The following is a 26929-nucleotide window of genomic DNA, read 5'->3' as shown; positions in this document are numbered from 1 at the left end:
ACTCCAGTTTTGGGGAATGTGGGCATAGTTTTCCAGGCTATTTTCTGCTGATTGGGGGCATTGATAATTTTACAGGTACCTAAAGAAAATTTAAAATTCTGTTCAAATCTTGACTGGAAAATTATATGAGGCTTGATGATCTTAGGCAGCAGTCTTAAATCCGTTCTGGATGTAGAACTCAGACATCTGGGCCATCCACTCCTATTGGAAATTTCTCAGGGCGTCTTCCTTGATCAAACCTGATTTTTCTTAACCCATAATGAAGCCACAGCCTCTCATTTCTTGTGGAACCAAAAGCAAATCCTCTTCTCCAAAGACTTCAATTATGACTTTTGACTTCAATTATGAAGTCAAGGTATTTTCAAAATACCTATCTTAGAGTAGTTCAGCAGCATTTATAAACAAATATCTTTTAGCAGCTGTTGCTCCTTCCTCAGCATTCAAACAATTCAAAGAGAACATATAGCATATGGTATATAGACTCTCTGTGTATTTTCATCTTTATATGGCTTTCTTTTCAACTCATTTTTTTTTTATTTTTGGCTTTTTGAGAGACAGGGTTTCTTTGTGTACCTTTGTCCTGGAATAACTCTGTAGACCAGGCTTTCCTTGACTCATAGAGATCCACCTGCCTCTGCCTCCCAAGTGTTGTGATTAAAAGTGCGTGCCACAACACTTAACTAGTCTTTTTTTCTTTTATATATTAAGGACATTTATCCATTTTCTTTTATCTCCTGAGCCTATATATATATTTTTTTAAACACACTCTAGACTGTTTAGAGGCTTTCCTCATCTGAATCTGTCTTTACTATATCTCTCTCTTTTTCTGACCACCTGAGTCTTTAATTTGCTAAGTGATATGGGTAGGATGAAAGCCATGGTTTTGACAGCTGGATCCAGCCCATTCTTTAGCTTTCTAAGATTCCAGCCTCATGGTGGAGGTAATGGCTGGAGCCATGTTTATTGCCACAACTCTATGGCATTTCAAGGTCCCTGCCATGACCAAAAAACATACAGTCAGCTTTTCATCAACACTCTTTAAGTGTTTTATGGCAGGTCCTCTTAAAAGAGCTGCAGGTTTTGTCAGGAAGCCTCTCTTAAATGAGAGCACTTGCCTCTAGCAAACAGAGCCCACCCAAGAAAGTATTTATCTCAAAAATCCATGCTTAACACTCTTATTTTGTGTCTAGAATTATTTCCCAAGCTCTCTCATGTTTTATGTGGATGCAGTTGTCCACACATTGGGTACTATTCTGTTCACTGGGTTTTCTGTCCTTCCCGGTTCTTTCCATCATTAAGTCCCAAAGAAATCACTATAACTATTATATTAGTTATAAACTGATTGGCCCATTAGCTCAGACTTCTTATTAACTAATTCTTGTAACTTACATTAGCACATAATTCTTTTATGAGTTAGCCACGTGGCTTGGTACCATTTTGGCAAGGCAGTCACATGTTGCTTCTTCTGTGGCTGGGTCACAGCTGCCAACTGAAACTTCCCTCTTCCCAGAATTTTCATCGCCCCACTTCTACTTCCTGCCTTGTCATCCCACCTATACTTTCTGCCTGGCTACAATCTACTCACTGTTTTATTAAAAATAATACAAGTGACAGGATAACAGACCATTGTTCCACATCATAAAGGTGAGATGCTCCTTCTGGGTTCCTGCTATATAAAAGAGTCTGCTAGACATTCTGCAGGACACAGAAGAAAGTGACTGGCAAACTGCCAGTATAGGCAGAAGTCTGAAATTTCCTGCTTCATGAAAAAGTCTGCTGGAAACTATGGGCCTGTAGGCTGAAGATGGATGCCCCAATGGTACAGAAGAACTTTGGGTGACTGTCCAGGCAGTGAGATGTCGCTGTCAAATCTAGAATTTTGGAAGTTGCTTACAATGTCCTCCTTGTTTACTTAGGTAACATTATATCCTTCTGGTGTCTTTGATGGGGTTGAAGAATAGATAGATAGTTGTAATTATAGTTCTGACAAAAGATATAGATATGATAAAAGATAATGTAGATATAAATATTCTTAGCTGGTGTGGGATTGTTTTGTGGTTTCATAACACACAGGTCCAAACCCACATTCCCACAGATGACCCTAGTTAATCTTGGTGGACCAAGAAAAATTGAATAGAAATGAACAAAGAGACAATGAACAAATAGAAATGGGCAGAGAGAGGTAGGAAAGGGCACATATACACAGGTGCAGAGAGAGAGAGAGAGAGAGAGAGAGAGAGAGAGAGAGAGAGAGATCCTGTCACAAGCAGTTTACTGTCACAGTGGTTTACCACTGTCCAGTTGCTTCAGGAAAACCACTCTCTTGCCCCTGTGGTGCCCGGTGAAGATGATGAGGACAGTCCCAGGAGTGATGCTGGCACGCAGGCGTCTCACATGCTGACTGCGGGCTTTTTGCTATGGCTCAGCAGCTTCCGAGGCACATCTTCAGTAATATAATACCTGGGCATTTTTTGAAGCTTAACCACCTGAGTACCACCATTCTTGTAACTACCAACTGGTTTTGTGACAGTAGCAAGGACTTTCTCCTTTTTCTTCTTTTTAACCTTGGTTTTCCCAGCTGCATAAGCCCAGGCACTCTGTAGGCTCAGCAGAAAAGATACAACTAAAAACAATGAATTCCCTTCTCCTAAAATCTTTCCACAGCCACAGTTGAAAGCCTCTCCCCTTCCTAGACTGATTGTGGCTAGAGCTGATCTTGAGTGAGGCCAGTGCAGGTGAATACAGTTGCTCTGGGTTACTGATTACTATAGTTGTGTGGAGTCTGGAGAATGGCATGTCATGGCTATGTCCCCTCTTTCCATTCTTATTGCCTTCCCACATCCTTTTCCTCAATATTCCCAGAGCCATAGATGGCATGGTATAGCTTATTTTTTTAAGACTATTACAATATACATTGCTTATTTTCTTCATCAGGAACAATGAGTTTCTGCATTTACTACTGCATTTTTAAAAAATAAATTTTCTATGTTTTCTCTAAAAACACCTTTTAAATGGTTTTTGAAAGACAAAGATCCTTGAGAGCCAGCAAAATGGCAATGCCGCCATGTAGCAGTTAAAGCAGTACAGCACATATTGAATTCAGCACTGGGCTGTTAATGGACTGGCTGACCACTGGCTCCTAAGACACCTATTTCCTTTCAAAATCCTAAGTTCCTGAAATGTCTTCCCTCAAGTCAATATTGCTAATATTGTAACTAGAGATACTTGTCTTGTAATTGCCGAGGTCTATGAGGGAAAAATATTTTTTTTTAGGGTCACTTCATTTGCATAATGGCAAAAATGATTATCCTGTTTCCCAGTTAAGATCTCCACAGTGAGTTCCTATGCAACTGGACTTCACTTTTATCTTTAACAGAAGTACTTGCATGGAGCATTTTATTTTAATTCTTCATTTTCTTTTATTGAGAAATCCACCTCCTCTATTTTGTCTTCAAATTCTGTCTCCTACGTGATTTATTTTATTATTAGGCTTACTGCCTTTTCTATTTCCTGTTTCATTTCAATTGAGTTTTTCGATGTTGTTTCTAACTATTTATTGAATTTGGCTTTCAAATCCTGCATTGTCTTCATTTCCTTCAGGTATTTGCTTCGTTTTCTTGCCCATAACTAATTTTATACTTAACCTCCTTGAGCTCACTTACGTGCTTTGACCTCCTTAAACACGATTCTGGTTTTTTGAGTTATGTATCTTGGATATCATTCAAAGTGCTTTCCTTAAGGGGCAGAGCTATGGTTTGAGATTTGAGTCAAAAGACATTTTGTCTTTAATTTGTTCTGGAATAGGACTTGATAATAAGAATTTAGGGTGCTGATTGTCTCTTGCTGTGCCTTCTTAACCTAGGAGGCTATTATTCCAAGATGAGAATCTAGGCGGGAAACTTGTATCTGAAGGGGTCAGACCACAGGGTCAGACAATTGAGTGCAGCGTCCTCCTAGATCCAGATCTGCTCTAGGACGGCAGCAAGCATGAGGGGAGGCTGTGCAGAGCGGGTCCAGGGCAGCCTGACAGCTGGAGCTGTGTGGAAGACGGCCTGAGACGGAGTGAGTGGGGAGGGTTTTCGCGGGTGGGGACGTTCGCCTGATCAGATGAGGGATGGTAAAAGGAAAAAAACTTGGATGGATTTGGGAAACTAATTAAGAAAGAGAAAGTGTCTGCGTACGCGGACGTAGAGGAACCACGTAACCGGAACCGGTGTGTAGTGGGCGGGGCCAGGGAGGCGCTCCAAGGAGCCGTGCCAGAGTGACAGGAAAATCCACCATTCACTGTGGGATCTGGCAGTTCCATGCTCCCGATTCCGGGGCGGAGGACACTGGCTTCTGTAGGCGAGCCTGAAAATTCACGGTAGCCACAGGTGCCACGTGGGGTGTCCTAGGAAAGTCACCTGTCAGCAGCGGAGTGGGGGAACCGCAGCCCGGCGGCGCTGGAACCTCCCAGGTCAGAGGAGCTGCGGGGCTGGGAACTGCGAGAACCGAGCAGGGTTGTGCTCGCTGAGGCTGCTCTTAAAGGACGCCACTCTCACACTTGTGTTGTGGAAATCTTAACCATTGTCTGGAAGTTTGGGATCCTATGAACTAGGACTCATCCTGATTTTTTTAATTTATCTTATTGTTGTGAGAATATTTTCATAAAATAACCTGGTAGAGCGTATGCATTATATGCTGCCTACCAGACAGGGTTCTCTTTGCTAATATTGTAGCAGTTACAAAGCTCTTGAAATTTAAATTCATGCATGCATTCCCTAGGACTAGGCACCCAGAGAGCTTTGTAGATTTTAGTCACATAGGAACCAGTGCAGGTTTGGTTGAATCAGAAAATACACTTGTGACAGGATTAAGACAGAGCAGAGGTTCTTCCATCTTGTATTCTTGATGAAGCTGTTTCCAGGGTTAACTAGAATTTGATTTCCTTGATGGAGAATCCCATGGAAAACTACCCAACTCTCTCCGAGGAACCAAAGGTCAGGATGTCCTAACCTTTCTGATTTAGCCTTTGTTAAAACTGTGGAGAACCTTCTCCAGATGACCTTTCAGCCTAGCTCCTTAGGGAGAGTAACGTCCTATCTTAGCTCCTGTTAAAAACTGCTTGCTTCAAACTGCGGATACTGCAGAAGTTCCCCTGTAACTGCCAAGCAAGACACCTACACCTAGGTCTCTGCCCTTAAAAATCCCGTGTTCTGGATACTTGGAGCCTCTCCTAGGACCCTAAACACTTGGGTATGGTCTCAGATGACTGGAATAAATCGAGTCTGTTTTGTGTTGGCTACAAACTGTTTGAGTGCTAATCTCTGGTGGGCTACTCATAACAATACTTTATCAAGTTCTGCAATAATGATTGTGAACATTAACTTTTACGAGGCAAACTTTAACCCCTACTAATTTAACATCTGAAAGGTATGCACTCTCTGATGTACATGCAGCATCCACAAATGTATCTTCATATGCTTAGATATTAATGTTATAAGCAAGCCCTCTGTGGATGTTGTGAGTTACTATCAGCCCACACTATTTTATAGTTAGAAAACTCAATACAGGTGAAAACAAAGGTAGAAAGCATTTTTTGAATATTTATGCTCACTCACTTAGATCAGAAAAATGGCCCCCATGATTCAAGAAAAGCACTCTGTCCATGCAAATGTGACTAAATAGTTGTTTTTTATTTCACAGTTTGTTGACATTCTGAGCTGTGACTGCAGACTTCTTTCTTGCAGGAGGAGTGGGAATGCCTAGACCCTGCTCACAAGGCTCTATACAGAGGTCTCCTTTTGAAGAAACACAAGAGTCTGGTTTCTGTGGGTGAAAATTGGTTTTTTTTGCAGTCTCCTTTCTCCTGCTCAGGGTTCCTGGGAAAACTGCTCTGCATGTATGGGAGCTGTGTGTGAATGAGTCTCGCCTCTCAGAGAGTAAAGTGAAATCCTCAGAGAAAGACATTCTACCTGGTATTCTCTCTCCTTTTGCAGGTGTCAGCATCTTTCATGTTTGTTCCATGGAAAGTTCCAGGTGCTTTTTGAAGAATCGCTTTCCCTTATGCAGGTCTCCCACTGCTCAACCAGTCCTGCACACCTTTCAATTAGAACAAAGAGCCCTGGGTGGAGTAGAGAGAGGAGACAGTGGCAAAGGATCCAGGTATGCAGGAGTCACTGAGGAGGAGGTGAAGGAATGGGGAGGGGACTCGAGTGACAGTAGAAAAAGAACTGGAAGTTGGCTTTGCCACATTCTGTTTCATTCAATCTGATTCTAGATAATTCCACTGAGGATAACCTCGGGATTATCCCATTGTAGGTATTCAAAGACTCTTTGAAAGATTCAATAGCAGATAAAATTTTATTTGATTTTACATATGACTGATGCTGTCCCTCTTTCATTCACATTGCTGATCATGCCTTCATACCAATTGTAAATGTTTTCATTACTATAATTTGAATATAATGTTTAGTTAGAACCATTGATGCCTCTTGGTTTTTCCTGTTCTCATTTTTTGAAACATTTTCTAATTCCTTCAGATTCTGTGTCTTAGAGTTATTTTCTTCATTCCTTAAAATAATGCCAGCAGGATTTTGTTAAGATTTGTTTAATGTCCTTCAAAGTATTTAACTCTTACTGCGCTTTCTGTTGATGTTTCCTGTCATCTGTCTTCATGTCAACTCTGAAGAGATTGCATTCCTATAATTTTTATATATTTTAAAGTCATCTCTGGATTTGATCCTTACCTTATAGTTTTTGAAGTCTTTGTGGTTTCTCATAATTTCTCTCTTCGTATGAAAAGTGCCTAAATTAACTTAGAATCTTTACAGAATACATGCATTCTTTTACATTTCTTCCCATGTTTGAGTGTGAACATACTACTAGTGAGTCAGTGTTCCCGTGTCTTTTATGTATTCTTTTGTTTCTATATTCTATTGATGTCAGCAGTGCAAGTTATTGAAGAAGACACTTTATAGAGATTGATCTTTACTAGGTTTGAAGTTATCTTTCTCACTAACGTCCTGTCAGATTTCCAGCATCACTGAATGAAGGATGTTGAAACCTCCCTGCATTGCAAGGAGGTTATTTGCTTCCTATAGTTCTGTCATTGATGGCTTCGTGTACTTGGAAACATTTGTGAAATATATTCATATTGATCACATAGCTTCCTCGCAAATGGACCACTTGATCATTTGTTAAATTTTTTTATAGTAGATATGGCTTTTTATTTTACCTACTACAATTATAACCAGCCCTCATCACAGCATATCTATTAAAAATCTTCCTTCACTCATAGCATTTTGTATCCTTATATTTGAAGTAAAAGTTTCATGACTAAAAGTGTGGAGCATGTATTATGTACATTTTGGCTGTTAAAATTACTTTGAACGTGCACTTTTTTTTTGCTTCTTGATTGTAGTATTATTTATTTATTTTGTGTTTTTTTTAATATTTATTTATTATGTATACAATAGTCCAGAAGAGGGCACCAGACCTTATTACAGATGGTTGTAAGCCACCATGTGGTTGCTGGGAATTGAACTCAGGACCTTTGGAAGAGCAGGCAATGCTCTTAACCACTGAGCCATCTCTCCAGCCCCTATTTTATGTTTTTTAATTCTTGATAAAAATCTGTGTGTTTATGTGTTATACTATGAAAAGCTTGCTAACAAGTTTCTCCATTCTGTAGACTGTACTTCATAATTTAATTATTATCATTTCCATACAAGATTTTAATTGCATTCAATCCTGTTTGTTGCTTATTGCTCTTGTGTCTTGTTAATTTGTTGTGCTGTCCAGAAACTATATCCCTATGTCTAACTTGTTTCTAGGAACTCATCCTTTTCTCCTTTAATTCTGATTTATTTGTACATGACTTTCCTCAACACTCCATACTGTAACACTGAAATATAGCTTTGTACATCTAGAAAACCAAAGTAACATAACTACAAGCTTGACTGTTATAGATGAGTATCTATTAACTTTATTTCTTAATTATACATTACATATTTAAATGAGCTGCACAAACACAGTATCATAATCACAAAGAGCAGAAATATACATATAACAAAATTGACTTTAAATTTGTAGCAATAAACCAAGATCCATAACAATGCAAAGTCCTCATCTCTATATCACATCCACCTTTAAATGTAAACAAACATTTATAAACAGTATGAATTTAGGCACTGTTCTCTCCAAACTGCTTCCTGCTTTTTGTTGGTCAAAGTAATTTCATCAACAGTTGAGAAATGTCTCTTTCCTTCATGAAAGTTGAGAATTTCTCTATTTCCTCACATTGTAGCCTTCTAGCTAGTTTGTTGTCCTTGCATGTTTTGATACTGTGAATTACCTCACCTCATTCTTCTAGCTAGAGTTTGTTGTCCTTGCATTGCCTTAACTGTTTTGATACTATGAATTACCTCACCTCATTCTTCTAGCTAGAGTTTGTTGTCCTTGCATTGCCTTAACTGTTTTGATACTATGAATTACCTCACCTCATTCTTCTAGCTAGAGTTTGTTGTCCTTGCATTGCCTTATCTGTTTCGATACTGTGAATTACTAACCTCATTCTTCTAGCTAGAGTTTGTTATCTTTGCATTGCCTTAACTGATTCGATACTGTGAATTACCTAACCTCATGCTTCTAGCTAGAGTTTATTGTCCTTGCATTGCCTTATCTGTTTCGATACTGTGAATTACTAACCTCATTCTTCTAGCTAGAGTTTGTTATCCTTGCATTGCCTTAACTGATTCGATACTGTGAATTACCTCACCTCATTCTTCTAGCTTAGCTCATTGAGTGTCTTTTACATCCCTCAAAGGGTTTACAAAGGCCTGCGATTGGTGGCTACGGATGTATTAGAGTTATTTTATTTATTGAGTGTCTTTTACATTCCTCAAAGGGTTTACAAATGCCTGCAATTGGTGGCTACAGATCTATTGGAGTTATTTTATTTAGTTTGACCTTTGAACATTCTCTTGACTGTTGCTTGCATTTGATCATTTATGAAATTTGAACAGATTATGTAAAACATTAAAGCAATTCCTCTGAAATCATGGGGAAGAAACATAGAATGCATCTGCCCCATGACCAGGTATTATCAGTTAGGAATTAAGTTAATGATAAGTGGCATCTGCTCTCCGTACTTATCCTAAAATTCTTTCATAAGAAATCATGAATATGGCCTGGAGGGATGGCTCAGCCGTTAAAGGCTAGGCTCACAACCAAAAATATAAGAAATCATGGAAATGCTCATTAACTATCAAGACAATTGCAGGAGATGACATTAATATAAAATAAACATAATATATGTGTATCTGTGTATGTCATAATTATGTAAACTCAAAAACCATTATCTAGACATGCAGAATTAAGGTTTACATTGTGACACAGGATTAGCATAAGATAGCATAGTTAAATAAACCAGGAATATAGAAATATGTCATACAGTCCTAGTTTTATATGGACCATCAAGTTGATTTTACAGAAGAAATTGTAGTATCCAAAGACTGAAGGATTTCAGTTGACACAGTAAATATTGTGTCAGCTTGAGTTATTAAGAACTTCCTGAGCACTGGAGTGTGGGATTTCCTGCACACATCACAGCTGTCAGTGAAACAAACTGGGAGGTAAGCAGGAAAACTTGGTTCAGCCTGACTTACTCAGTGCTGATTCAAGCATCTGGAGACTCTGCTACCAAGTGATTTACTGTAAGCCTATTTAAACATAGTATAGTTTAGGAAAATGTTTCTTACTGTAATTCAATCCCCGGTGCACAAAGATGCATAATTATTTCAAAAACTCAACTCAAAGTACATCTCACTTCTTCCCAAAAGGTGGATTCTAGAGATGGGTTACATATATAAATTTAAGGACCTAAGAAAGGATCTGGTGTGTCGGTCATCCAGATCATATAGTTAGCATAGAGGTCAGAAGCCCATAAAATACAAGTGACATCTACTGTAAGGATGGGTTCTATTGACTAAGAAACATGGCCAAAAAACATTTCTAGGAAGGGAAGTCTGGGATTAGCATTCTGGGTATTTGGATGAGGTCTAGCTCTATAGGTAGCAAAGGACATCAGGTCATTAATAGCATCCACTCCCAGCCTTCTAGGTGTGAAACGGGTATTCATTTCCTTCTTTGAGGAGACAACCCTGTGTGATTTACTTTCCTGTTTTTCCTAGGGATTTGGCACAAGGACTGTTTTGCTTCCAGTATCTCCTCCCTTCTAATTTTTTTTTTTTAAAAGAAAAGACACTGACAGTAATAGAGGCCAAGGGTGTGAATTCCCTTATATTTAGTCTCATTAATATGGGTAAGCATAAGAGAATTATAAAAATAGATAACAGATGACCAAGGACAGGGGAAAGCCATCTTAACCATGATGGCCATTTAAAAGTCATTTGAGAGATTTTGTCTATCTCATTCTATAAATCATTAAATTGACCATCAATAGTATGAAAACAATCTGACACATTAAAACAAAGCATGCCAGGTAGCTGTTGACAACCAAGATTATACTTGAGCAACAAATAGTCTATAGTAGCTCTATATCATAAAACTGTGATTCTCAATTCATCCATCTCTAGACTAACTTCTGCTAATATTTTTGCTATAATATTAGTAGTTTTACTAATTGTGCAAGCCATTTTGAGAATTCTCTTTGTATTCCAGTAAGGATTCCTGGGATAGGCATAAAATTGCTGTTATGGCTACAACCATTGCAGCATTCAATAGATGTAAGAAACCATCACAATTTTCAGGAAAAAGCTCTCTTAATTCTGTTGATCAATTGCAAAGAGTTACTGAGCAAAATGGGTATAATATGTCCTAGCGCACATAAACCTTCATGAACAATCCTTAGTGTAGCAAAACAGTGTCATACTTTCTCCTATCGCAAGTGTGACTTAAACCTTCCCCCCGCCCCCCAGCCAAAAGACACTTGGATTCTGCATTGGCAAGGTGATCATTAACATGTAATACATAGCAGTATCACTTTGGGGTCAGTTTTATAGTATCCTTGTTATTTTCCTGAAGTCTCACCTTGAAGAATCCTGATATCTCTCAAGTTATCAGTTTAATTTCCCTCTTGGGGTTTCTCCTCTGGATGGATTTGTCATCTACTTTGAGATGTTTTATTCTTCTGGTGGCCTCTGGATGTCCTGGTGAGATGTAATAGGTCTGGAGTCATCAGGGACTTTGTTCATTTTCAGGAAGGACATAAGCATAACCTCACCTCAGTGTTAGAACAAGTGGTCCTTTCTGTTGATTAGTTGCTAGAACTTTTCATTTAACATATACTGTGGCCCATGTCTCTTTTACAGCAAAATATTTTTGGGCAGCAGAAAAAAAAATTATCCTTTAAAGTGAAAAAAATTTTGTTTTAAATTTAAAGTTAAATAAGCTAAGTGTAGCATAGTATGTAAAGAGCTGTTTCACTAAGTCAGGTTCCAGATGAGTTACAGTGGTATTTTCCTGGAGTCACCAGAGCTCCATGCCAGGCCTGGGGATGTGCTTTGTAGCTGACTAGTTAGGGAGGGTCATTATGCACTCTAGCTCTGATCTCTATATTTGACACCAGAGAAAGGCACAGACACAAACGACTGTAGTTTCAGATGTCAAGATGGTGTCCATTTGTTACTAATTATGAACTAGAAGCTTGGAGTGCCTGATGTGGGAGTCCCCTCTGTATGCTGTGAATACCATTAATGAATAAAGAAACTGCCTTGGCCTGTTGATAGGGCAGAACGTAGGTAGGTGGGGAGGACTGGACTGAATGCTGGGAGAAGGAAGGGTGGAGTCTAGGAGATGCTGTGGATCTGTGGCCAGAGGTAGACGTGCTGAAACTTTGCTGGGAGGTCTTGACCTCATGGTGATACACAGATTAATGGAGATGGGTTAAACTAAGAAGTAGGAGTTAGCCAATAAGAAGCTAGAGCTATTGGACCAAGCAGTGATTTAACTGATACAGTTTCTGTGTGATTATTTCGAGTCTAAGCTAGCTAGGAGGCCGGGACGAACAAGCAACTCCCTCCTACAAGTGCTGTATAAAATAATATCTTTATACTGTGTTAAATCATGCTGTTAGTAGAAGATCGACTCTCATGAGCCTTCTTTACCTCCCTTGCCAGAATCTGATCATTTATCAGACCAAGGGCAAGTATAAAACTAAAAAATAAACAAACCATATTACATTAACAGTTGTCTGTGGTCACTAACTTTTAAAAATTTAAACCTATGGCTTTATTTAAGATTTGACATCCTTAAAATTTAGAACACTTTTAGATTTGAGCTTAAGAAGACTCTTCTATTAGACAACAGGTTATTCAGAAGTACCTGAGAAATATTACAGAAAACCCTGACAGAGAAAACACTTGATTTTTGCCATCTAAGTTTGATAATATATATTTAGCAGATAATGTAAATGAAACAAAAATGTATAATATCAAAGCATAATAGTTTCATGGAAGAAGAACTTGCTGGAAAGTTCAACTTTTTACTAACTTTTGTAGACAACCTGATGTCACAGATTCTCAGGCTATACCAAAAATATTTTTAGGTGATAACTTTCAAATAATCTAGTTTTTATTTATTGCATTTCTGGCTTAACCTCATCTGACTTCCAAGGAAATTTGAGAAACATGTGGTTTATATTTGCATTCCCTTGCTTTCTCTTATATCAGGTTCAGTGTGTCTAGTTTTATGTCTTTGATCCATTTAGACTTGAATTTTATACATGTGATAAATATTGATCTATTTGCATTCTTTTACATATGGGTATCTAATTTGACCAGCACCATTTGTTGAAAATGTTTTCTTTTTTTTTTTTTCCAGTGTGTATTTCTGGCAGCTTTATCAATAATTAGGTGTCCATAGGTGTATGAATTTATCTCTGGGTATTCAATCCCATTCCATTAATCAATATGTCTGTTTTTATGCTAATACCATACAGTTCTTATAACTGGCTCTGTAGTAAAACTTGAAATTGGGAATGGTGAGGCACAGCAGATCATTTATTGTTCAGGATTGTTTTAGCTATTCTAGGTTTTTCATTTTTCCATATGAAGCTAAGAATTTTCCTTTCAGTGTCTCTGAAGAATTTTGCTAATATTTTAATGTGGGTTCCATTGAATCTGGAGATTACATTAGGGCAGATGGCCATTCTTACAATGTTAATCCTAATAATGTAATCTTTCCATATTTTTATATGTCCTTCAATTTCTTTCTTTAAAGATTCAAAGTTTTTATAGTAAGTCTTTCACTTGTTCGATTAGAGTTAACCCAAGGTATTTTGCATTATTTGAGGCTATTGTAAAAGTTGTTTCCCTGATTTCCCTATCAGTCCCTTTATTATTTATATATAAAAGAGTTACTTATTTTTGTGAGTTAATCTTGTATCCAGCTACTTTGTTGAAAGTGTGCATCAGCTGTAGACATTTCCTGGTGGAATTTTTATGTTGACTTATCTGCAAATAAAGATACTTTATTTCTTCCCTTTCAATTTTTATCCTCCTGATCTCCTTCAGTTGTCTTATTGCTCTGGCTAAAACTTCAAGTACTATACTGAGTAGATACAGAAAGAGTGAACAACCTTGCCTTGTTTCTGATTTTAGTGGAATTGCATCGAGTTTCTCTTGAAACTTTTTCGGTAGATGTTGGCCAAAGGCTTGTTATAATCTGTCTTTGTTATGTTTAGATATGTCCCTTGTATCCTTAATCTCTAGAGGACTTGTATCATGAAGGGGTGTTAAATTTTGTAACCAGCATTTTCTGCATCTAATGAAATGGTCATGTGCTTTTTTTTCAGCATATTTATACGGTAAATTACATTTATTGATTTTCATATAATGAACCATCTCTACATCTCTAGAATGAAGTTAACATGATCATGGTAGTTGATCTTTTTAATGTGTTCTTGGATTTAATGTGCAAATATTTATTATTTTTGCATACATGTTCATAAGGGAAATTGGAAATTCGTCTTTTATTCTTTTTGTTTGCTACCTTTTTATGTGGTTTTGGTATCAGAGTGACTGTGGCATTATAAAATGAATTGCAAAATGTTCTCTTTGTTTAATTTTTATGGAATAATTTATGGAGTATTGGCATTGACATTTTTTTAAAGTTTTGTTAGAATTATGCTCTATAACCATCTAGTATTGGGCCTTTTTTTTTTCTGAGAATTTTAATGGTTACTTCTATTTCACTAGGGGGTATAGGTCTGTTTAAATTGCTAGTCTGATCTTGGTATGAGTCAAGAAACTTCATTTCTTTTATATTTTCTAATTTGATGGAGTGCAGGTTTTTAAAGTATGCTGTTATGATTCTCTGTCTTCCCTGGGTGTCTGTTGTTACATCGTCCCTTTTTCATTTCTTATTTTGATACTGTTTTTTTTGATACTGTTGCTTCTGTTGTTGATATCCAGTGGTGGTCTAATGGCATGTAGGAATTAGTTCAGTTTTCTTGTATTTGTTGAGACTTGTTTTGTGTTGGAAAATGTGGTCAAATTTTGTAGAAAGTTCCATAAGTTTCAGAGAAGAAGGTATATTGTTTTGTGTTTGGATGAAATGTTCTGTAAATATTTGTTAGGACCATTTGGTTTATTATGTCTATTAGGTCCAGCATCTCTCTTTAGTTTTTGTCTGGATGACCTGTCCATTGGTGAGAGTGGATATTTAAGTCTTCCACTATTATTGTTTGAGGGTCAGTACAAGGTTTAAGCTATAAAAGTACTTATTTTACAAACTTGGGTGCCCTTGTGTTTGGTACATATCAAGAACTGACATGTCATCTTAGTGAATTTTTCCTTTGGAGAGTTTGTAGTGTGTTTCCCCTTTTCATTAATTTTGGTTTGAAATCTGTTTTGGAACCTATTGAAATTGCTATATCAGCTTGTTTTATTGAGCCTATTTGATTGGAATACTTTTTTCTGACCCTTTACCCTAATGTAGTGACTATGCTTGATGTTATGATGTGTTTCTTGAATGCAGAAGAGGGACGGGTGCTATTTTGAATCCATTCTTTTAGTCTGTGTCTTTTTATTATGGAATTGAGAGATATCAATGATCACTGGTTTTTTATTTCAGTTAATTTGTTGATGGTGGTAGTGGTGAGCTGTGTGTCAGTGTGACTGTGTGTGTGTGTGTGTGTGTATGTGTGTGTGTGTGTTTCCCTTCCTTTGGCTGGTCTGAGTTTATTCCCTGTATTTTTATGGGTATGGTTTACCTCTTTAGGTTAACGTTTTCATTCTAGTACCTTCTGTAGGGCTGGTTTTATCTATTGTTTATAGATGGTGTTTAAATTTGTCTTTACGGTAGAAGATATTATTTTTTCCTTTGATATTGATTGAAAGTTTTGCTGGGTAAAGTAGTCTGGAGTGGCAACTCTGGTCTCTTAGGGTTTGCAATACATCTGTCCATGACCTTCTGGGTTTTAGAGTTTCCATTGAGAAGTCTGGTGTAATTCTAGTAGGTCTGCCTTTAGATGTTATTTGACCTTGTTCTCCTGCAGCTTTCAATAGTCTTTTGTTGATCTGTATGCTTAATGTTTTGGGTTTTGTGTGACACGGGGTCTTTCTTTTATGGCCCAATGTATTTGTTGTTCTGTATGCTTGTTCTTTTGTAAGCATTTCCTTCTTTAGGATAGGAACCTTATGTTCTATGATTATATTGAAAACATAAAAGCAGCATTTCGTCTCTTTCTCTATCCCTGATTTTCATAGGTTTCATCTTTTCATCGTGTTGCAGATTTCCTAGATGTTTCCTTTCAGGAGTTTTTTTAGATTTAACATTTTGACTGATGGGCCGGGTGGTGGTGGCACACACCTTTAATCCCAGCACTCGGGAGGCAGAGGCAGGCGGATCTCTGGGAGTTCGAGGCCAGCCTGGTCTACAAGAGCTAGTTCCAGGACAGGCTACAAAGCTACAGAGAAACCCTGTCTCGAAAAAAAAAAAAAAACACATTTTGACTGATGTAAATTCTCCAGCCCTTATATTCTTTTCATGAAGTTTTCCTCTGTAGTTCTTTTTGAATTCCTAGTTTGTTTATTATTTTCAGAATTTCCTCAGTCTGTATTTTGTTTGATTCTGTTTCCATTTTCAAGTCTTGAAGAGTTCTAATTATTTCCTTACACTGTTTGTATTTTCCTGGATTTCTTTAAGGGATTTAATCATGTCCACTTAAGTACCTCCATCATCTTCATACAGATGGCTTTAAGATCTTTTTTCTTGTGCTTCTGCTATGTTGGGATATTGAGGGCCTGTTTGTAGGATAGCTGTGTTCTAGTAAAGACATATTGCTCTGACTATATTGACCGTGTTTTTATGCTACCCTCTAGGGATGTGGGATAGGCTAGGTGCTGGGATTAAAGGCGTGTGCCACCACCACCCAGCGACACAATGATTTCTATAGGCTCTTTATTAGTGAGTTCTTTAACATGGGTCATTTCCATCATTATGTCTATAATTTCTTGTAAATAAGGAGTTACAGATTGTTGCATAAACTTATGCATGAATGAATTTCTGTAATACCATTACCTTGTTGACGTATATTTCTAGCTGGAGATAAAGAGGAAGGAAAGAATGATAAATAATTGATGAGAAAGTAAGGGATTGATTCTGAGTTACTGCTTTGGCAGCAGACTTATTTAATCATCTACAATTCTGCTCAGCTTTCTATAGGACTTCATCACAAAATCTTGACAGTCCCAGTTCTGTTGAGATTTTCATAGTACAGGGTTTTTATTTCTGATATGATCTTTTAAATAATATTCTGGTTGCTAAAATTACTGGTATATTTTTCTTTCCTCCAGTTAGAAATAATGGTTTGCTGGGGTTTTTTTTTTTTTTTGAGTTGGGTTTCATATCTTACACCCAGTTCTTCTCTATTCTATTCTTTGTGTAAAATGTCTTTATTACCTGTGATGTAATGGACAATTTCTCTGATTTTTATATATATAGGTTACCTCCAATTATGATCTTTAGTGTTGTTTGAGTGCATGACCTGTGATATTTTGCAACTTTCTTCAAGTGAACTTCCTTCTCCATGGATTTTAAGAGCCAACATTTCTGGGTGTAGTGATAAGATCCAGCTGTTTTCTTTCATCACTCTAAATATATCCTTCCATGCTTTCCTGTCAGTAAGAATGTTGATAAAACCTCTGGTATCTTTTTCACTTTGGGGTTCCCTTATGTTGTTTAGCACTATTTGTAACAGGATTGTCTTCATTTCAGCTTTTGACACCTTGATGTGAATTGTCAAGAAGAGTGCCAGTCTTTGTTCCTAAGACTGAGAAGAGCAACAGAAAAAGAAATGGATGGTTCTCCTGTAGATGCTCCACAGGTCAGTGTCATGTCCACATTTCTTTGAAAATAGTTTTTTGTTTTTGGATGGTGTGGGCCCTCTACTGGACAAGCAACAGCAGCCCTGGAAGCTCAGTGTGTTTATTACACACAGCTGGATAAGGAGGCAAGTTTGCCTCATCTCAGGAGGAGCTGTTTCTCTGAGGAACGTCTTCCAGTAGTAAATATCCCAGGAGGAAAGCCATGCATCCCAGGAGGAAAGCTGTACATTATAGAGAGAAAGCTATGGTGGGCATTTTCTGCACAAACTGTCCACATTCATACTGAGATCCAAGGAAGGCTTTGCCATTCCTATGAGCTTTGACACTCCCACAGGGCTGAGACATTGGTCCTTGACATGCCAACTCAAGGACTACAGCACACACCCACTCAGGACTTATCATACTCAGGGCTTCCTCCATGCTCCCCATTGGAGACACTGGAAAGATAGAAAAATCTCCCTCGGGGAAGAAATTGTAATTAACCAGAACTGAAGAATGTGTCTGACTGCTTCCTTTTTACTTCTATTTCTCCAAAGTCAGGTTTCACCCCATTAAGAGCTCATATCTCCAGGCTGCCACATTCAACCCTTCAGGAAGACAGAGCCTGTGTCCTGAAGATCAGGATCTCAGCAAAGCCTGGGAATGAGGGAGAGAGGTTCCCTGAGCCAAGGCTGCAGCCATTAAGCTGTGTAGAGAGAGACAGCAACAGCAGGGCAGTCTGGGATGACACAAACAATGCCTTTAGGGAGATCAGCGGTATGGAGCATTAGAAGGCAGAAAAGTGACATCTGATAAAACCTATGAGGACCATACATAATCACAAACATGACCGTTTTTTAAAGTTTAAAAAAAAAAAGCTATTATTGCAAAAACAGTCGGGATGTTATGCATAATTTAAAACTATAGGCAAACCCAAACAAAATTTTACTTATTTTTAAAGATATATAGGTAAAAATGAAAGGATACATTTTTAAAAAAAAGAAAGCAAAATGAATACTTTTTGGTGGGATCCGCCAAGATAGGCCACTAAGGAAACACACAACATGCAACAGAGTTTATGCAAGAGGTTTATTACGGGAGGGATGAAGCGAAAATGTGAAAGACTTGTTGGAATGGGGACAAGAGGTGGCAAGAGAGAAAAGAGGAGATAACAGAAATGAGACAGGAGAGCAAGCTATGCTCTGGTGGGCACTTTTAAAGGGTGCGTATGTCATATAGCTGATAGCGGAAAGGCACCTGGTGACAGGTGATGATGTAACTGTAATGATTATTAAAGATTGCTGCAGGTCCCCAAGTGGTGGTAGTGGGCCCTGAGAGCCCCCAGCCTCAGGCAGGGGCACCTGCAGGTCCCTGAGCTGTGGTTGGTCCTGGGCAGGGAGACACGCAGGGGACATGCGGCCATGGGCAACACATGCTGCATGTCCCTAGCAGCTTGCTGCGGAATCCCAGCAGCGGCAGACAGTGGGTCCCAGGAGCAGCCAGTCTTAGGCAAGGACTGTGCATGAAATCAGTGGGAGGTCTCCAAAGGTGGCTTATCCCCGGCAGTGACAAACGACAAACGGATAGGCACACCATGCAGAGTGAGGTTAGATATTTATTAGGTGGGTTATGGAGGGGAAGGGAAAAAGGGAGGAGAGGAGGGGGAGAGCTGCCTGTCTGAGAGGGAGAGGGAGATGGAGAGAAAAGAGAGAGACTAAGGCTACAAGCAGGAAGGGAATGGGGGTGGCTTGTCTCTTAAAGATACAGAACATTACAGTAACTGTTTTGGTGGGAGAGGCCTTTTGTTGTAAGTTTAAAGCCAAATTTGATTTGAAAGGAGTGGTCACAGGGTCTCCCAAGGACATGCCAATGGAAGTAAAGAGGTGTGTGACAGTTCCCAAGGATGCTGCAGAGAGAAGTCCAAATCTTGAGAGCCTCAGGCATCCCCGGTACTCAGAGAAGGACAGAACACAGTAGGCTCAGGCTGGCAGTACATCGTCACACAAGAACAGGGCCAAGGACTCCTAGCCCAAGAGAGACACAGTTACCTGGTAGGACTTCGAGAAAAGTGAGAAGGTGAGGACTGTGCATAAGAAATGATGCCGCATATCCAGGAGAATGGGCAGGACAGGTAGCTCCACAAGAGACCTAATTGTCGGTTTTGAATGGAGGACAAAGCCATCGTTGAACAAGAAAACAGATCTGTTGCAGGTGGAAGCAAGCGAGCAGTTCTCTTATGGGTGGAGTGAACAGGTAGGATGAGCCTATTAAGTCTTGGCACCAATGAAAGAATAAAAAGTGAAGTGGTTGTCTTTCATTGGCCCTGCCAATGTATGGCAAATACACCACACACAACAGTTAGTGCAAGAGATTCATTGGGGTAGGGGCAGAGCAAAAAGAGTGAAAGACCATGTTGGAGTAAAGATAAGAGGAGGCAAGAGAAACAAGACAAGAGCAAAAATTGTTTTTTAATCGGATCCATGCAAGACTTAAATTCCCTGCCTCTGGTAAAGTTTTATTTCTTCTGATTTCTTTCTTCCTTTTCTTTTTCGAGAATTCAGATTAAACCTTTAAATTTTGTCACCTACCTAGCACAGCCTTGTCCTCAATGTATCCTCCCACAATACTGTGAGGACCTTTGTTTTTATCATGGACTTAAGATCTCTAAAAGAGATTCCATTGTAAATGATGAGCAAAGAATTGATGCCCAGTTGAGGTGGACTTTTGTCCTTATATAGTAGGAGGAAGAAGGTCTCATGTGCCACATAGGTTGAATTTCAGGGATGACAAGGTTTCTAGAACCATGTTATGAAAGTAGCCCTAGAAACACATGGACCTTTTGGCTTCCTTCACTGAGCAATTTTAGGAAAAGTAGAAATAGAAGAGACTCAGAGTCTTGAATTCTAGTAGTAAATATTTCAGCACCCTAGAGAACACAGATGGCAGAATAAATATGAGGCTTATGTTTGCGATAAAACTGATTTTTCTGAGAGGACATGCAGATTGCAGTTTAGTGGATACTTTCTTTCATATTTGATATCAAACAGTGATGATACAACTATGGGTGTGTTGACATCTGAAAACTAATTGTCTCAGGAGAGGTCCTGATCATATCCTGCCTTTGATAACAATGCTCAATGGTAAGTTCTCAAAAGATAAGTATTTTCTTGGTTTTTTGTTTTAATTTTCACACAATGTTTAAGCAGTCTTTCTCCACCTCTATATTGTATCATGTGAAATATATTAGGAAGAATTTTCTAGACATATTGATCTGGCTCTATACTTAGGACATAAATTTTCAAACATAAATGAATGTCCTTCTTAATTACATTGCTCTCTTCTTTTGGAGGAAAAAGGCTGTCCTACCCTATATGTTCCTTCCCCTGAAGCTATGTTTTTCATATGTAGAAATTCTGCAGAGAGATTGCAATGGACAGGTTTCCATTTCTGACTTATAAAGGGAAGTTTTTATTATGTATATGAGAGTTCATCTGCATTGGTTTTTTTGTTGTTTGTTTTTTGTTTTGTTTTTTTGTTTTTCAAGATAGGGTTTCTCTACAGCATTGTTAAAAAACTTTTGTCTTTGAATAATGCCCTGCCTCATTTATATCATGAAAGTGTCTCTAATTTCTTCGGTCTCTTTTTACCCAGGAAAGCATATTGTCAAATAGCACATGGTAAATGTGTAATTTTCCTTTGCAGAGTCTGTTGACATTCAGCAATGTGTCTGTGGACTTTTCCCAGGAGGAGTGGGAATGCCTAGACTCTTCTCAAAGGGCTCTTTACATGGATGTAATGTGGGAGAATTACAGCAATCTAGTTTTTATAGGTAAGCATGCATTACTTGTAGAACTCTTCACTCATCCTTTGTATTTACCTACTTTGTAGTTGTATAAACTCTCTGGCTTATCTGGAGACTGCTAGAAAGTAGGAAATTTCTAATAATAATAAACATAGCTTCATATTTTTAGTCTTCTCAGCAAAAATAACCAAAACTATATAATATATAATCTTTCCAACAGTGTCATATGATTTTTAACCCTAAGTTCAGTGTTCACAGATAATTGAGTATTCAGTTGGAATATTTTGATTTTACTTTTGAATTAAGCTATTCACCTATTTCTGATTTTTAAAAGAATGGAGGCATTTTTGAAGAGAGAAAGAGCTGTTGGTGGTGTGCATGTGGTTAGTTTTGTTCTTTTTTTAATTTTTTTTGAGATATGGTCTCTAGTCCTGGCACTGTATGATTTTAATCCCATTGCTAGGGAGGCTGAAACAAGTGGGTCTGATGAGTTCCAGGTCAGCCTGGATTACATAATGAGTTCCTAGCTGATGAAGGCCACACAGTGTGACTCTTTCAAAAATAAACAGCAACCAAAAAGGGATGCATTCTCCATATGATCAGTGGAAGAGCTCCTTTTCAAAGTACGTCATTGCCCTATCACTGTTTTGTTCAACCTGCAAGGCATGCAGATTAGGTAACAATGAGAAGGCTATTATTGATCCTTGTAGTTTGATGGTGATCAGGGTGCAGGTTCTTCTGTGTATTTATTTAATGATATTGAAATGTAAAAGGTATCTGGTGAGAGTTCTGTTCCTAAGAATTGCCAATTCATTCGTCTTAGATAACTGAAGGATGCCTCACTCATTGAATGTGTTTAATCGAGCTCCAATCCTTATTAACCCCTAATTGTACTAATTTTCCAGAGAACCATTGCGTATGTGGTAAATACGAGAAAGCCTTGGATCAAGGTTCAAAGCATATTGTCCATCAATATGTGAATACCCAAGAGAATTCTTACAAATGTTATAAGCTTGGCAAAATGATTCATAAATCCTCCCAAGTTGTGCCTAATAACACAAGTGATACTACGGAAAACTGCAAGGAGTACAGAAGTGGTAACCAGAGTGATGCCTCCAATGAGTCATCAAACCCCGAGGGATATAAAAGTGGGATCACCGCAGAAGAACAATGTAAATATAAAGATTATGGAGAGTGTTTAAATTTGTGCCCTATCATTAGCCAATATAAACGAATCCAGACTGGAAAGAAAGAACACAAAAATACAGAGTATGATGAAGTTTTTAACGCTAAACATAAACTAAAGGTGAAACAAATCCATAGGGGAGAAAAACCATACCAATGCAGGAAATGTGGGAAATGTTTCAGGACCTATTTGAGCCTCCGTAGACATCAGAGACCTCATCCTGGAGAGAAACACTACAAGTTTACAGAATGTAGTAAGTCCTTTCTCTATTTGTCACACCACAAAGTACATTACAAAATCCATTATGGAGAGAAATCCTACAAATGTACAGAATGTGGTAAGTGCTTTTATCATTCATTGGGACAGCATACTGGAGAAGAGACTTACAAATGTAATGATTGTAGAAAACCCTTCATCTGCTACTTAGGTCTTAAAAAACATCAGAATATTCATGGAGGAGAGAGGCCTTATGAATGTAAACAATGTAGTAAGTCCTTCTATACAGTGTCACACCTTGAATACCATTACAGAACCCACAGTGGAAAGAAACTTTACAGATGTAATGAATGTGGTAAATCCCTTTCCACCTCCTCGGGTCTTCAAAGACATCAAAGAATTCATACAGGAGAGAAATCTTATATATGTGGTGAATGTGACAAATGCTTTATCCAGAAATCCCAGCTTAAAACACATCAAAAAACTCATACAGGAGAAAAAACTTACAAATGTAGTGAATGTGGGAAATCCTTTACTGTTGGCTCATCTCTTAGAATACATCAAAGAATTCACACGGGAGAGAAACCTTACAAATGCAGTGAGTGTCACAAATGCTTTATCCAGCAAGCCCACCTTAGAAGACATCAGAAGACTCATACAGGGGAGAAACCTTACAAATGTAGTGAATGTGAGAAATCCTTTACCGTGGGCTCAGATCTTAGAATGCATCAGAAAATTCATACTGGAGAGAAACCATACAAATGCAGTGAGTGTGACAAATGCTTTATCCAGAAAGCCAAGCTTAAAAAACATCAGAGAATTCATACAGGAGAGAAGCCTTACAAATGCGCTGAATGTGAGAAATCCTTTACCGTTGGCTCAGATCTTCGAACACATCAGAAAATTCATACTGGAGAGAAGCCTTACAAATGTAGTGACTGTGACAAATGCTTTATCCGGAAAGCCAACCTTAGAAGACACCAGAGAATTCATTCAGGAGAGAAGCCTTACAAATGTAGTGAGTGTGAGAAATGCTTTATCCAGAAAGCCAATCTTAGAACTCATCAGAGAATTCATACAGGAGAAAAACCATACAAATGTAGCGAATGTGGAAAATCCTTTACCGTTGGCTCAGATCTTAGGAAGCATCAGAAATGTCATACTGGAGAAAAACCTTACAAATGCAACGAATGTGACAAATGTTTTATCCGGAAAGCCCACCTTAGAAGACACCAGAGAATCCACACAGGAGAGAAGCCTTACAAATGCAGTGAATGTGATAAATGCTTCATCCAGAAAGCCAATCTTAGAACACATCAGAAAATCCATACAGGAGAGAAACCATACAAATGTAGTTACTGTGACAAATGCTTCATCCAGAAAGACCATCTTAGAACACATCAGAGGCTTCATACAGGGGAGAAACCTTACAAATGTAGTGAATGTGACAAGTGTTTTGCTGGTGGCTCAGTTCTTAGAAAACATCAGAAAATTCATACTGGAAGAAATTTTAGCAATGCAGTGAATTTGGCCAATCCCTTATCCAGGAAGCCCACCTTAGAACTCATCAAAGAATTGATACAGGAGAGAAACCTTATAAATGCAATGTATATAACAAACTCTTTACCTGTCTCTCAGGTCTAAGAAAACATCAAGAAATACATAGTGAAGACACACATTCTATACTAAGTAATATGGCATATGCTTTATCCAAACTCTGTCCTTATGGACCACTACAGCATCCACACTAGGGAATTATTATGTACATGAGAAATGTGTGAAAGCCTTTGAGGAATGTTCGAATCTTAGGAAACAAAATCTAGACTTATTTCAGAAAAATTCTTCAAATGTGACTAATGTAGGAAATTTTTCATTAAAATGTTTTACTTTCTCACTGTCAAATAATTCATACAAATACAAAATGGAGAAGCCTGAAGAATGTGCTGTTGTTTGTCAGTTTTCTGGAGACTGTAGAGAAGATGATTAAGATGGTAAATAAAAACTCAAACTAGTTTCCAGATGTCCCTGAAACTGTCAGGAATCACTGTTTAATTCCATATACCGGTCTTGCTGTATAGAATTATTGAGCCAGTAAGATACAATACATGTAGATATGCCTACAGGTGTGTAGTATTCTCTGGGTGTCCAGTGTTCATAAGCTGTGTTTTGTGCTGGTTTGGTATTTCATGATGGCCACTGTCTTCGATTCGCTTTTGTTCTTGTAAACAACTCCATTCTTGTATTTATGTAAGTAATACCATTAAAACCATTGGTTCAACTAGATGGATTTCAGTGGCAAGCATACTTGGTTCTGTTGTCAGTTCCCATTTTGGCTGAGTGGGTGCATATGAATGTTATATCTTCCCTGGAAAAGTCTCTCCTACAGCATGTGCTGTAACTCTTAATTGTTCCTCCAAACTTGTATACCAGAAAATAAATATTGGAGAGAAAGCATTTGGGTCAACTAAAGTAGGGCAGATTGTTTGTCCTCACTGCTCCAGGCTTACTATTATGATAGTACATAGTCCCACAGAAAGGGGCTGAACACCGACAGAATGTTGAGGATTAGGGAGCCCAACAAAGAAGACAACTCTCCCTTGCATTCATGAAGGACAGTGAGTGGTCTGCAATGGGACAAATGAAAATATTAGTGCAAGCCTGTGTTATTGAAGGACATCATCCAAACTGGGCTATGCTTATTATGCATGATCATTAACTCATGTATAGACTCCACAAGTCAGTCAGTCTCCAATAACCCTCAGTACATTGCTGTCCATGGGTAAATACTGAACACAATTTTGCTATCATCACATCCCATTTTACCTTGAAATTCCACTCTATGAGCCTCAATGAATGAATCAAATTCCATTTGTTAAATTCTTTATACAATGCCAATATTGCAGACATACCAGAAAATTCAACATGTAATAAAACTCAAGAAAAGTACTTTAAAAAAGACATATATTCAGTTTAATTCCATGTGTGAATTCGTCTATACAAATATCAAGAGACTACAAAACTTTTAAAAAAAATGACCTATAAGCAAGAAAAGATGCCTATGCTCATATACTGCTCAGAAATCCCCAAGGGTGTGCTGGGAGAGCATTCTGAAGTACTGAAAAAGATGGTGAAATATTTAGCCCAATTTTAAAGTACTATATCAGAATATTGATACTAAAAACAGCAAGGCTCAAAAAGTTTAGACTTTAGATAAGGTAACTTGTTACAATGAGCAAAAACCATACCATTGCCTAAGTTTTTCGTGGATTTTATTAAAAGCAGATACTCATATTCAACTAATAGAGAAGTATTGTTTGAGAACATTTGGTGTTCTCAGTTTTGGAGTTTGGTAAATCATGAACACAAGTGGTTAGTACAATCTTGAGTTTATTCATGCTCTTGGCCAAAGACGATGTGATAATTTGTACTAATTACTGATGTTTTAAGGATGATTAATCTGATGCAGGATACAGTGAAAATTTAATCTTCTGGTCTGGCTTTAGCAATCTGTAGAATTCAACCAACTCAACAGACACTTGGGATACCAATGTTGGGTGTTCCCTATATCAAGCTGCCTCTGCTTGATGACATTATTTTCCTATGTAATTCAGCAAAGATTTCCAGGGGTCAATTCATAAACGTGTACAATGAAGATATCTGACCTTGTACCCCTCATACAATATTGTTTTCTTTGTTCTGTACTCATTAATACAAAGTTCTGGTGTAAGATAGGAGCAACACCTGGGAAGCTGGGTAGAACAGGTCTGACAGCTACAGAGCTGTGGAGAAGGTAGACTGCACAGAGTGGGACAAATTAGGTGTCAGTGGAGCTGGGACAGTCACCTGATCTGAGGAGTGATAGGGAAAGGAAGCATAGATTTTGTGAGTTTGGAAATTTCAGAAGCAATTTCATTTGTGCAAGTGGATGGTGGAATCTAGATTATAGGAGCCATGTTACCTGAACCAGGGCATGATGTTCCAGAATACCCTGCACTCCCAGAGGGACCTCTAATAACACAGGTGTCATCTCCATATCTTGTAGGGACAGGAAAGCTCCCCTCAGCTGAAGGACACCTTGTGTGGCTTCTGAGTTACAGTCAGGAGTGCAGTGGGGGAGCCTGAAGCCCAGTGGAGGTGAAGGACTGGGAATCAGGCATGGGAAACCTAACCAGGGGTTTAACTAGTTTTTCTGCTGCTGTGCAGACTGTCAAATTCTGTTGTGGATATCCGCCCTTGTCTGTAAAGTTTAGACCATATGAATTGGAGTTATTGGGATTCTTTTCATGTATATTGTGGTTGCCAGTATAGTCACAGAAGAATAATCTGTTATCAGGGTTCTCATGCTATTGTGGCAATTACAGAGCTCCTGGAATTTAAATTCACCGATAATTTCTAACTTTGCCATTCTATTACTTA

The 26929-nt window shown here is 38.3% G+C and overlaps 1 protein-coding gene across 2 annotated transcripts; it reads left to right on the top strand.

The window, feature by feature from the left end:
• The first annotated feature begins 4316 nt into the window (after positions 1 to 4316).
• On the top strand, positions 4317 to 25448 carry LOC121449210 (zinc finger protein 420-like). Of its 2 annotated transcripts, XM_041653496.1 has the most exons (5): positions 4317 to 4456; positions 5979 to 6144; positions 17221 to 17329; positions 21012 to 21138; positions 22017 to 25448. In XM_041653496.1, exons 3-5 carry the CDS (start codon positions 17300 to 17302, stop codon positions 24155 to 24157), a joined length of 2298 nt encoding a protein of 765 aa, XP_041509430.1. In that variant the 5' UTR covers positions 4317 to 4456; positions 5979 to 6144; positions 17221 to 17299; the 3' UTR covers positions 24158 to 25448. The 2 variants fall into 2 exon arrangements, with proteins under 2 accessions (XP_041509430.1, XP_041509431.1); XM_041653497.1 differs by lacking the exons at positions 4317 to 4456; positions 5979 to 6144; positions 17221 to 17329 and adding an exon at positions 20290 to 20449.
• Positions 25449 to 26929: the final 1481 nt, after the last annotated feature.

The sequence above is a fragment of the Microtus oregoni genome, unplaced genomic scaffold (genome assembly GCF_018167655.1).
Source record: "Microtus oregoni isolate MIOR12 unplaced genomic scaffold, Mior012 000006F_ref0000085, whole genome shotgun sequence".
Taxonomy (NCBI): domain Eukaryota; kingdom Metazoa; phylum Chordata; class Mammalia; order Rodentia; family Cricetidae; genus Microtus; species Microtus oregoni.
The sequence above is the reverse complement of the archived record's forward strand: the minus strand, read 5'-3'. Positions and strand labels throughout refer to the sequence as shown.

Excerpts from the sequence above, each read along its gene's own strand:
- LOC121449210 (XM_041653496.1), top strand. The coding sequence starts at position 17,300 with ATGGATGGTTCTCCTGTAGATGCTCCACAG. Across the intron at positions 17,330-21,011 it reads CTCCTGTAGATGCTCCACAG|AGTCTGTTGACATTCAGCAA; the intron begins GTCAGTGTCATG and ends TTTCCTTTGCAG. Across the intron at positions 21,139-22,016 it reads CAGCAATCTAGTTTTTATAG|AGAACCATTGCGTATGTGGT; the intron begins GTAAGCATGCAT and ends CTAATTTTCCAG.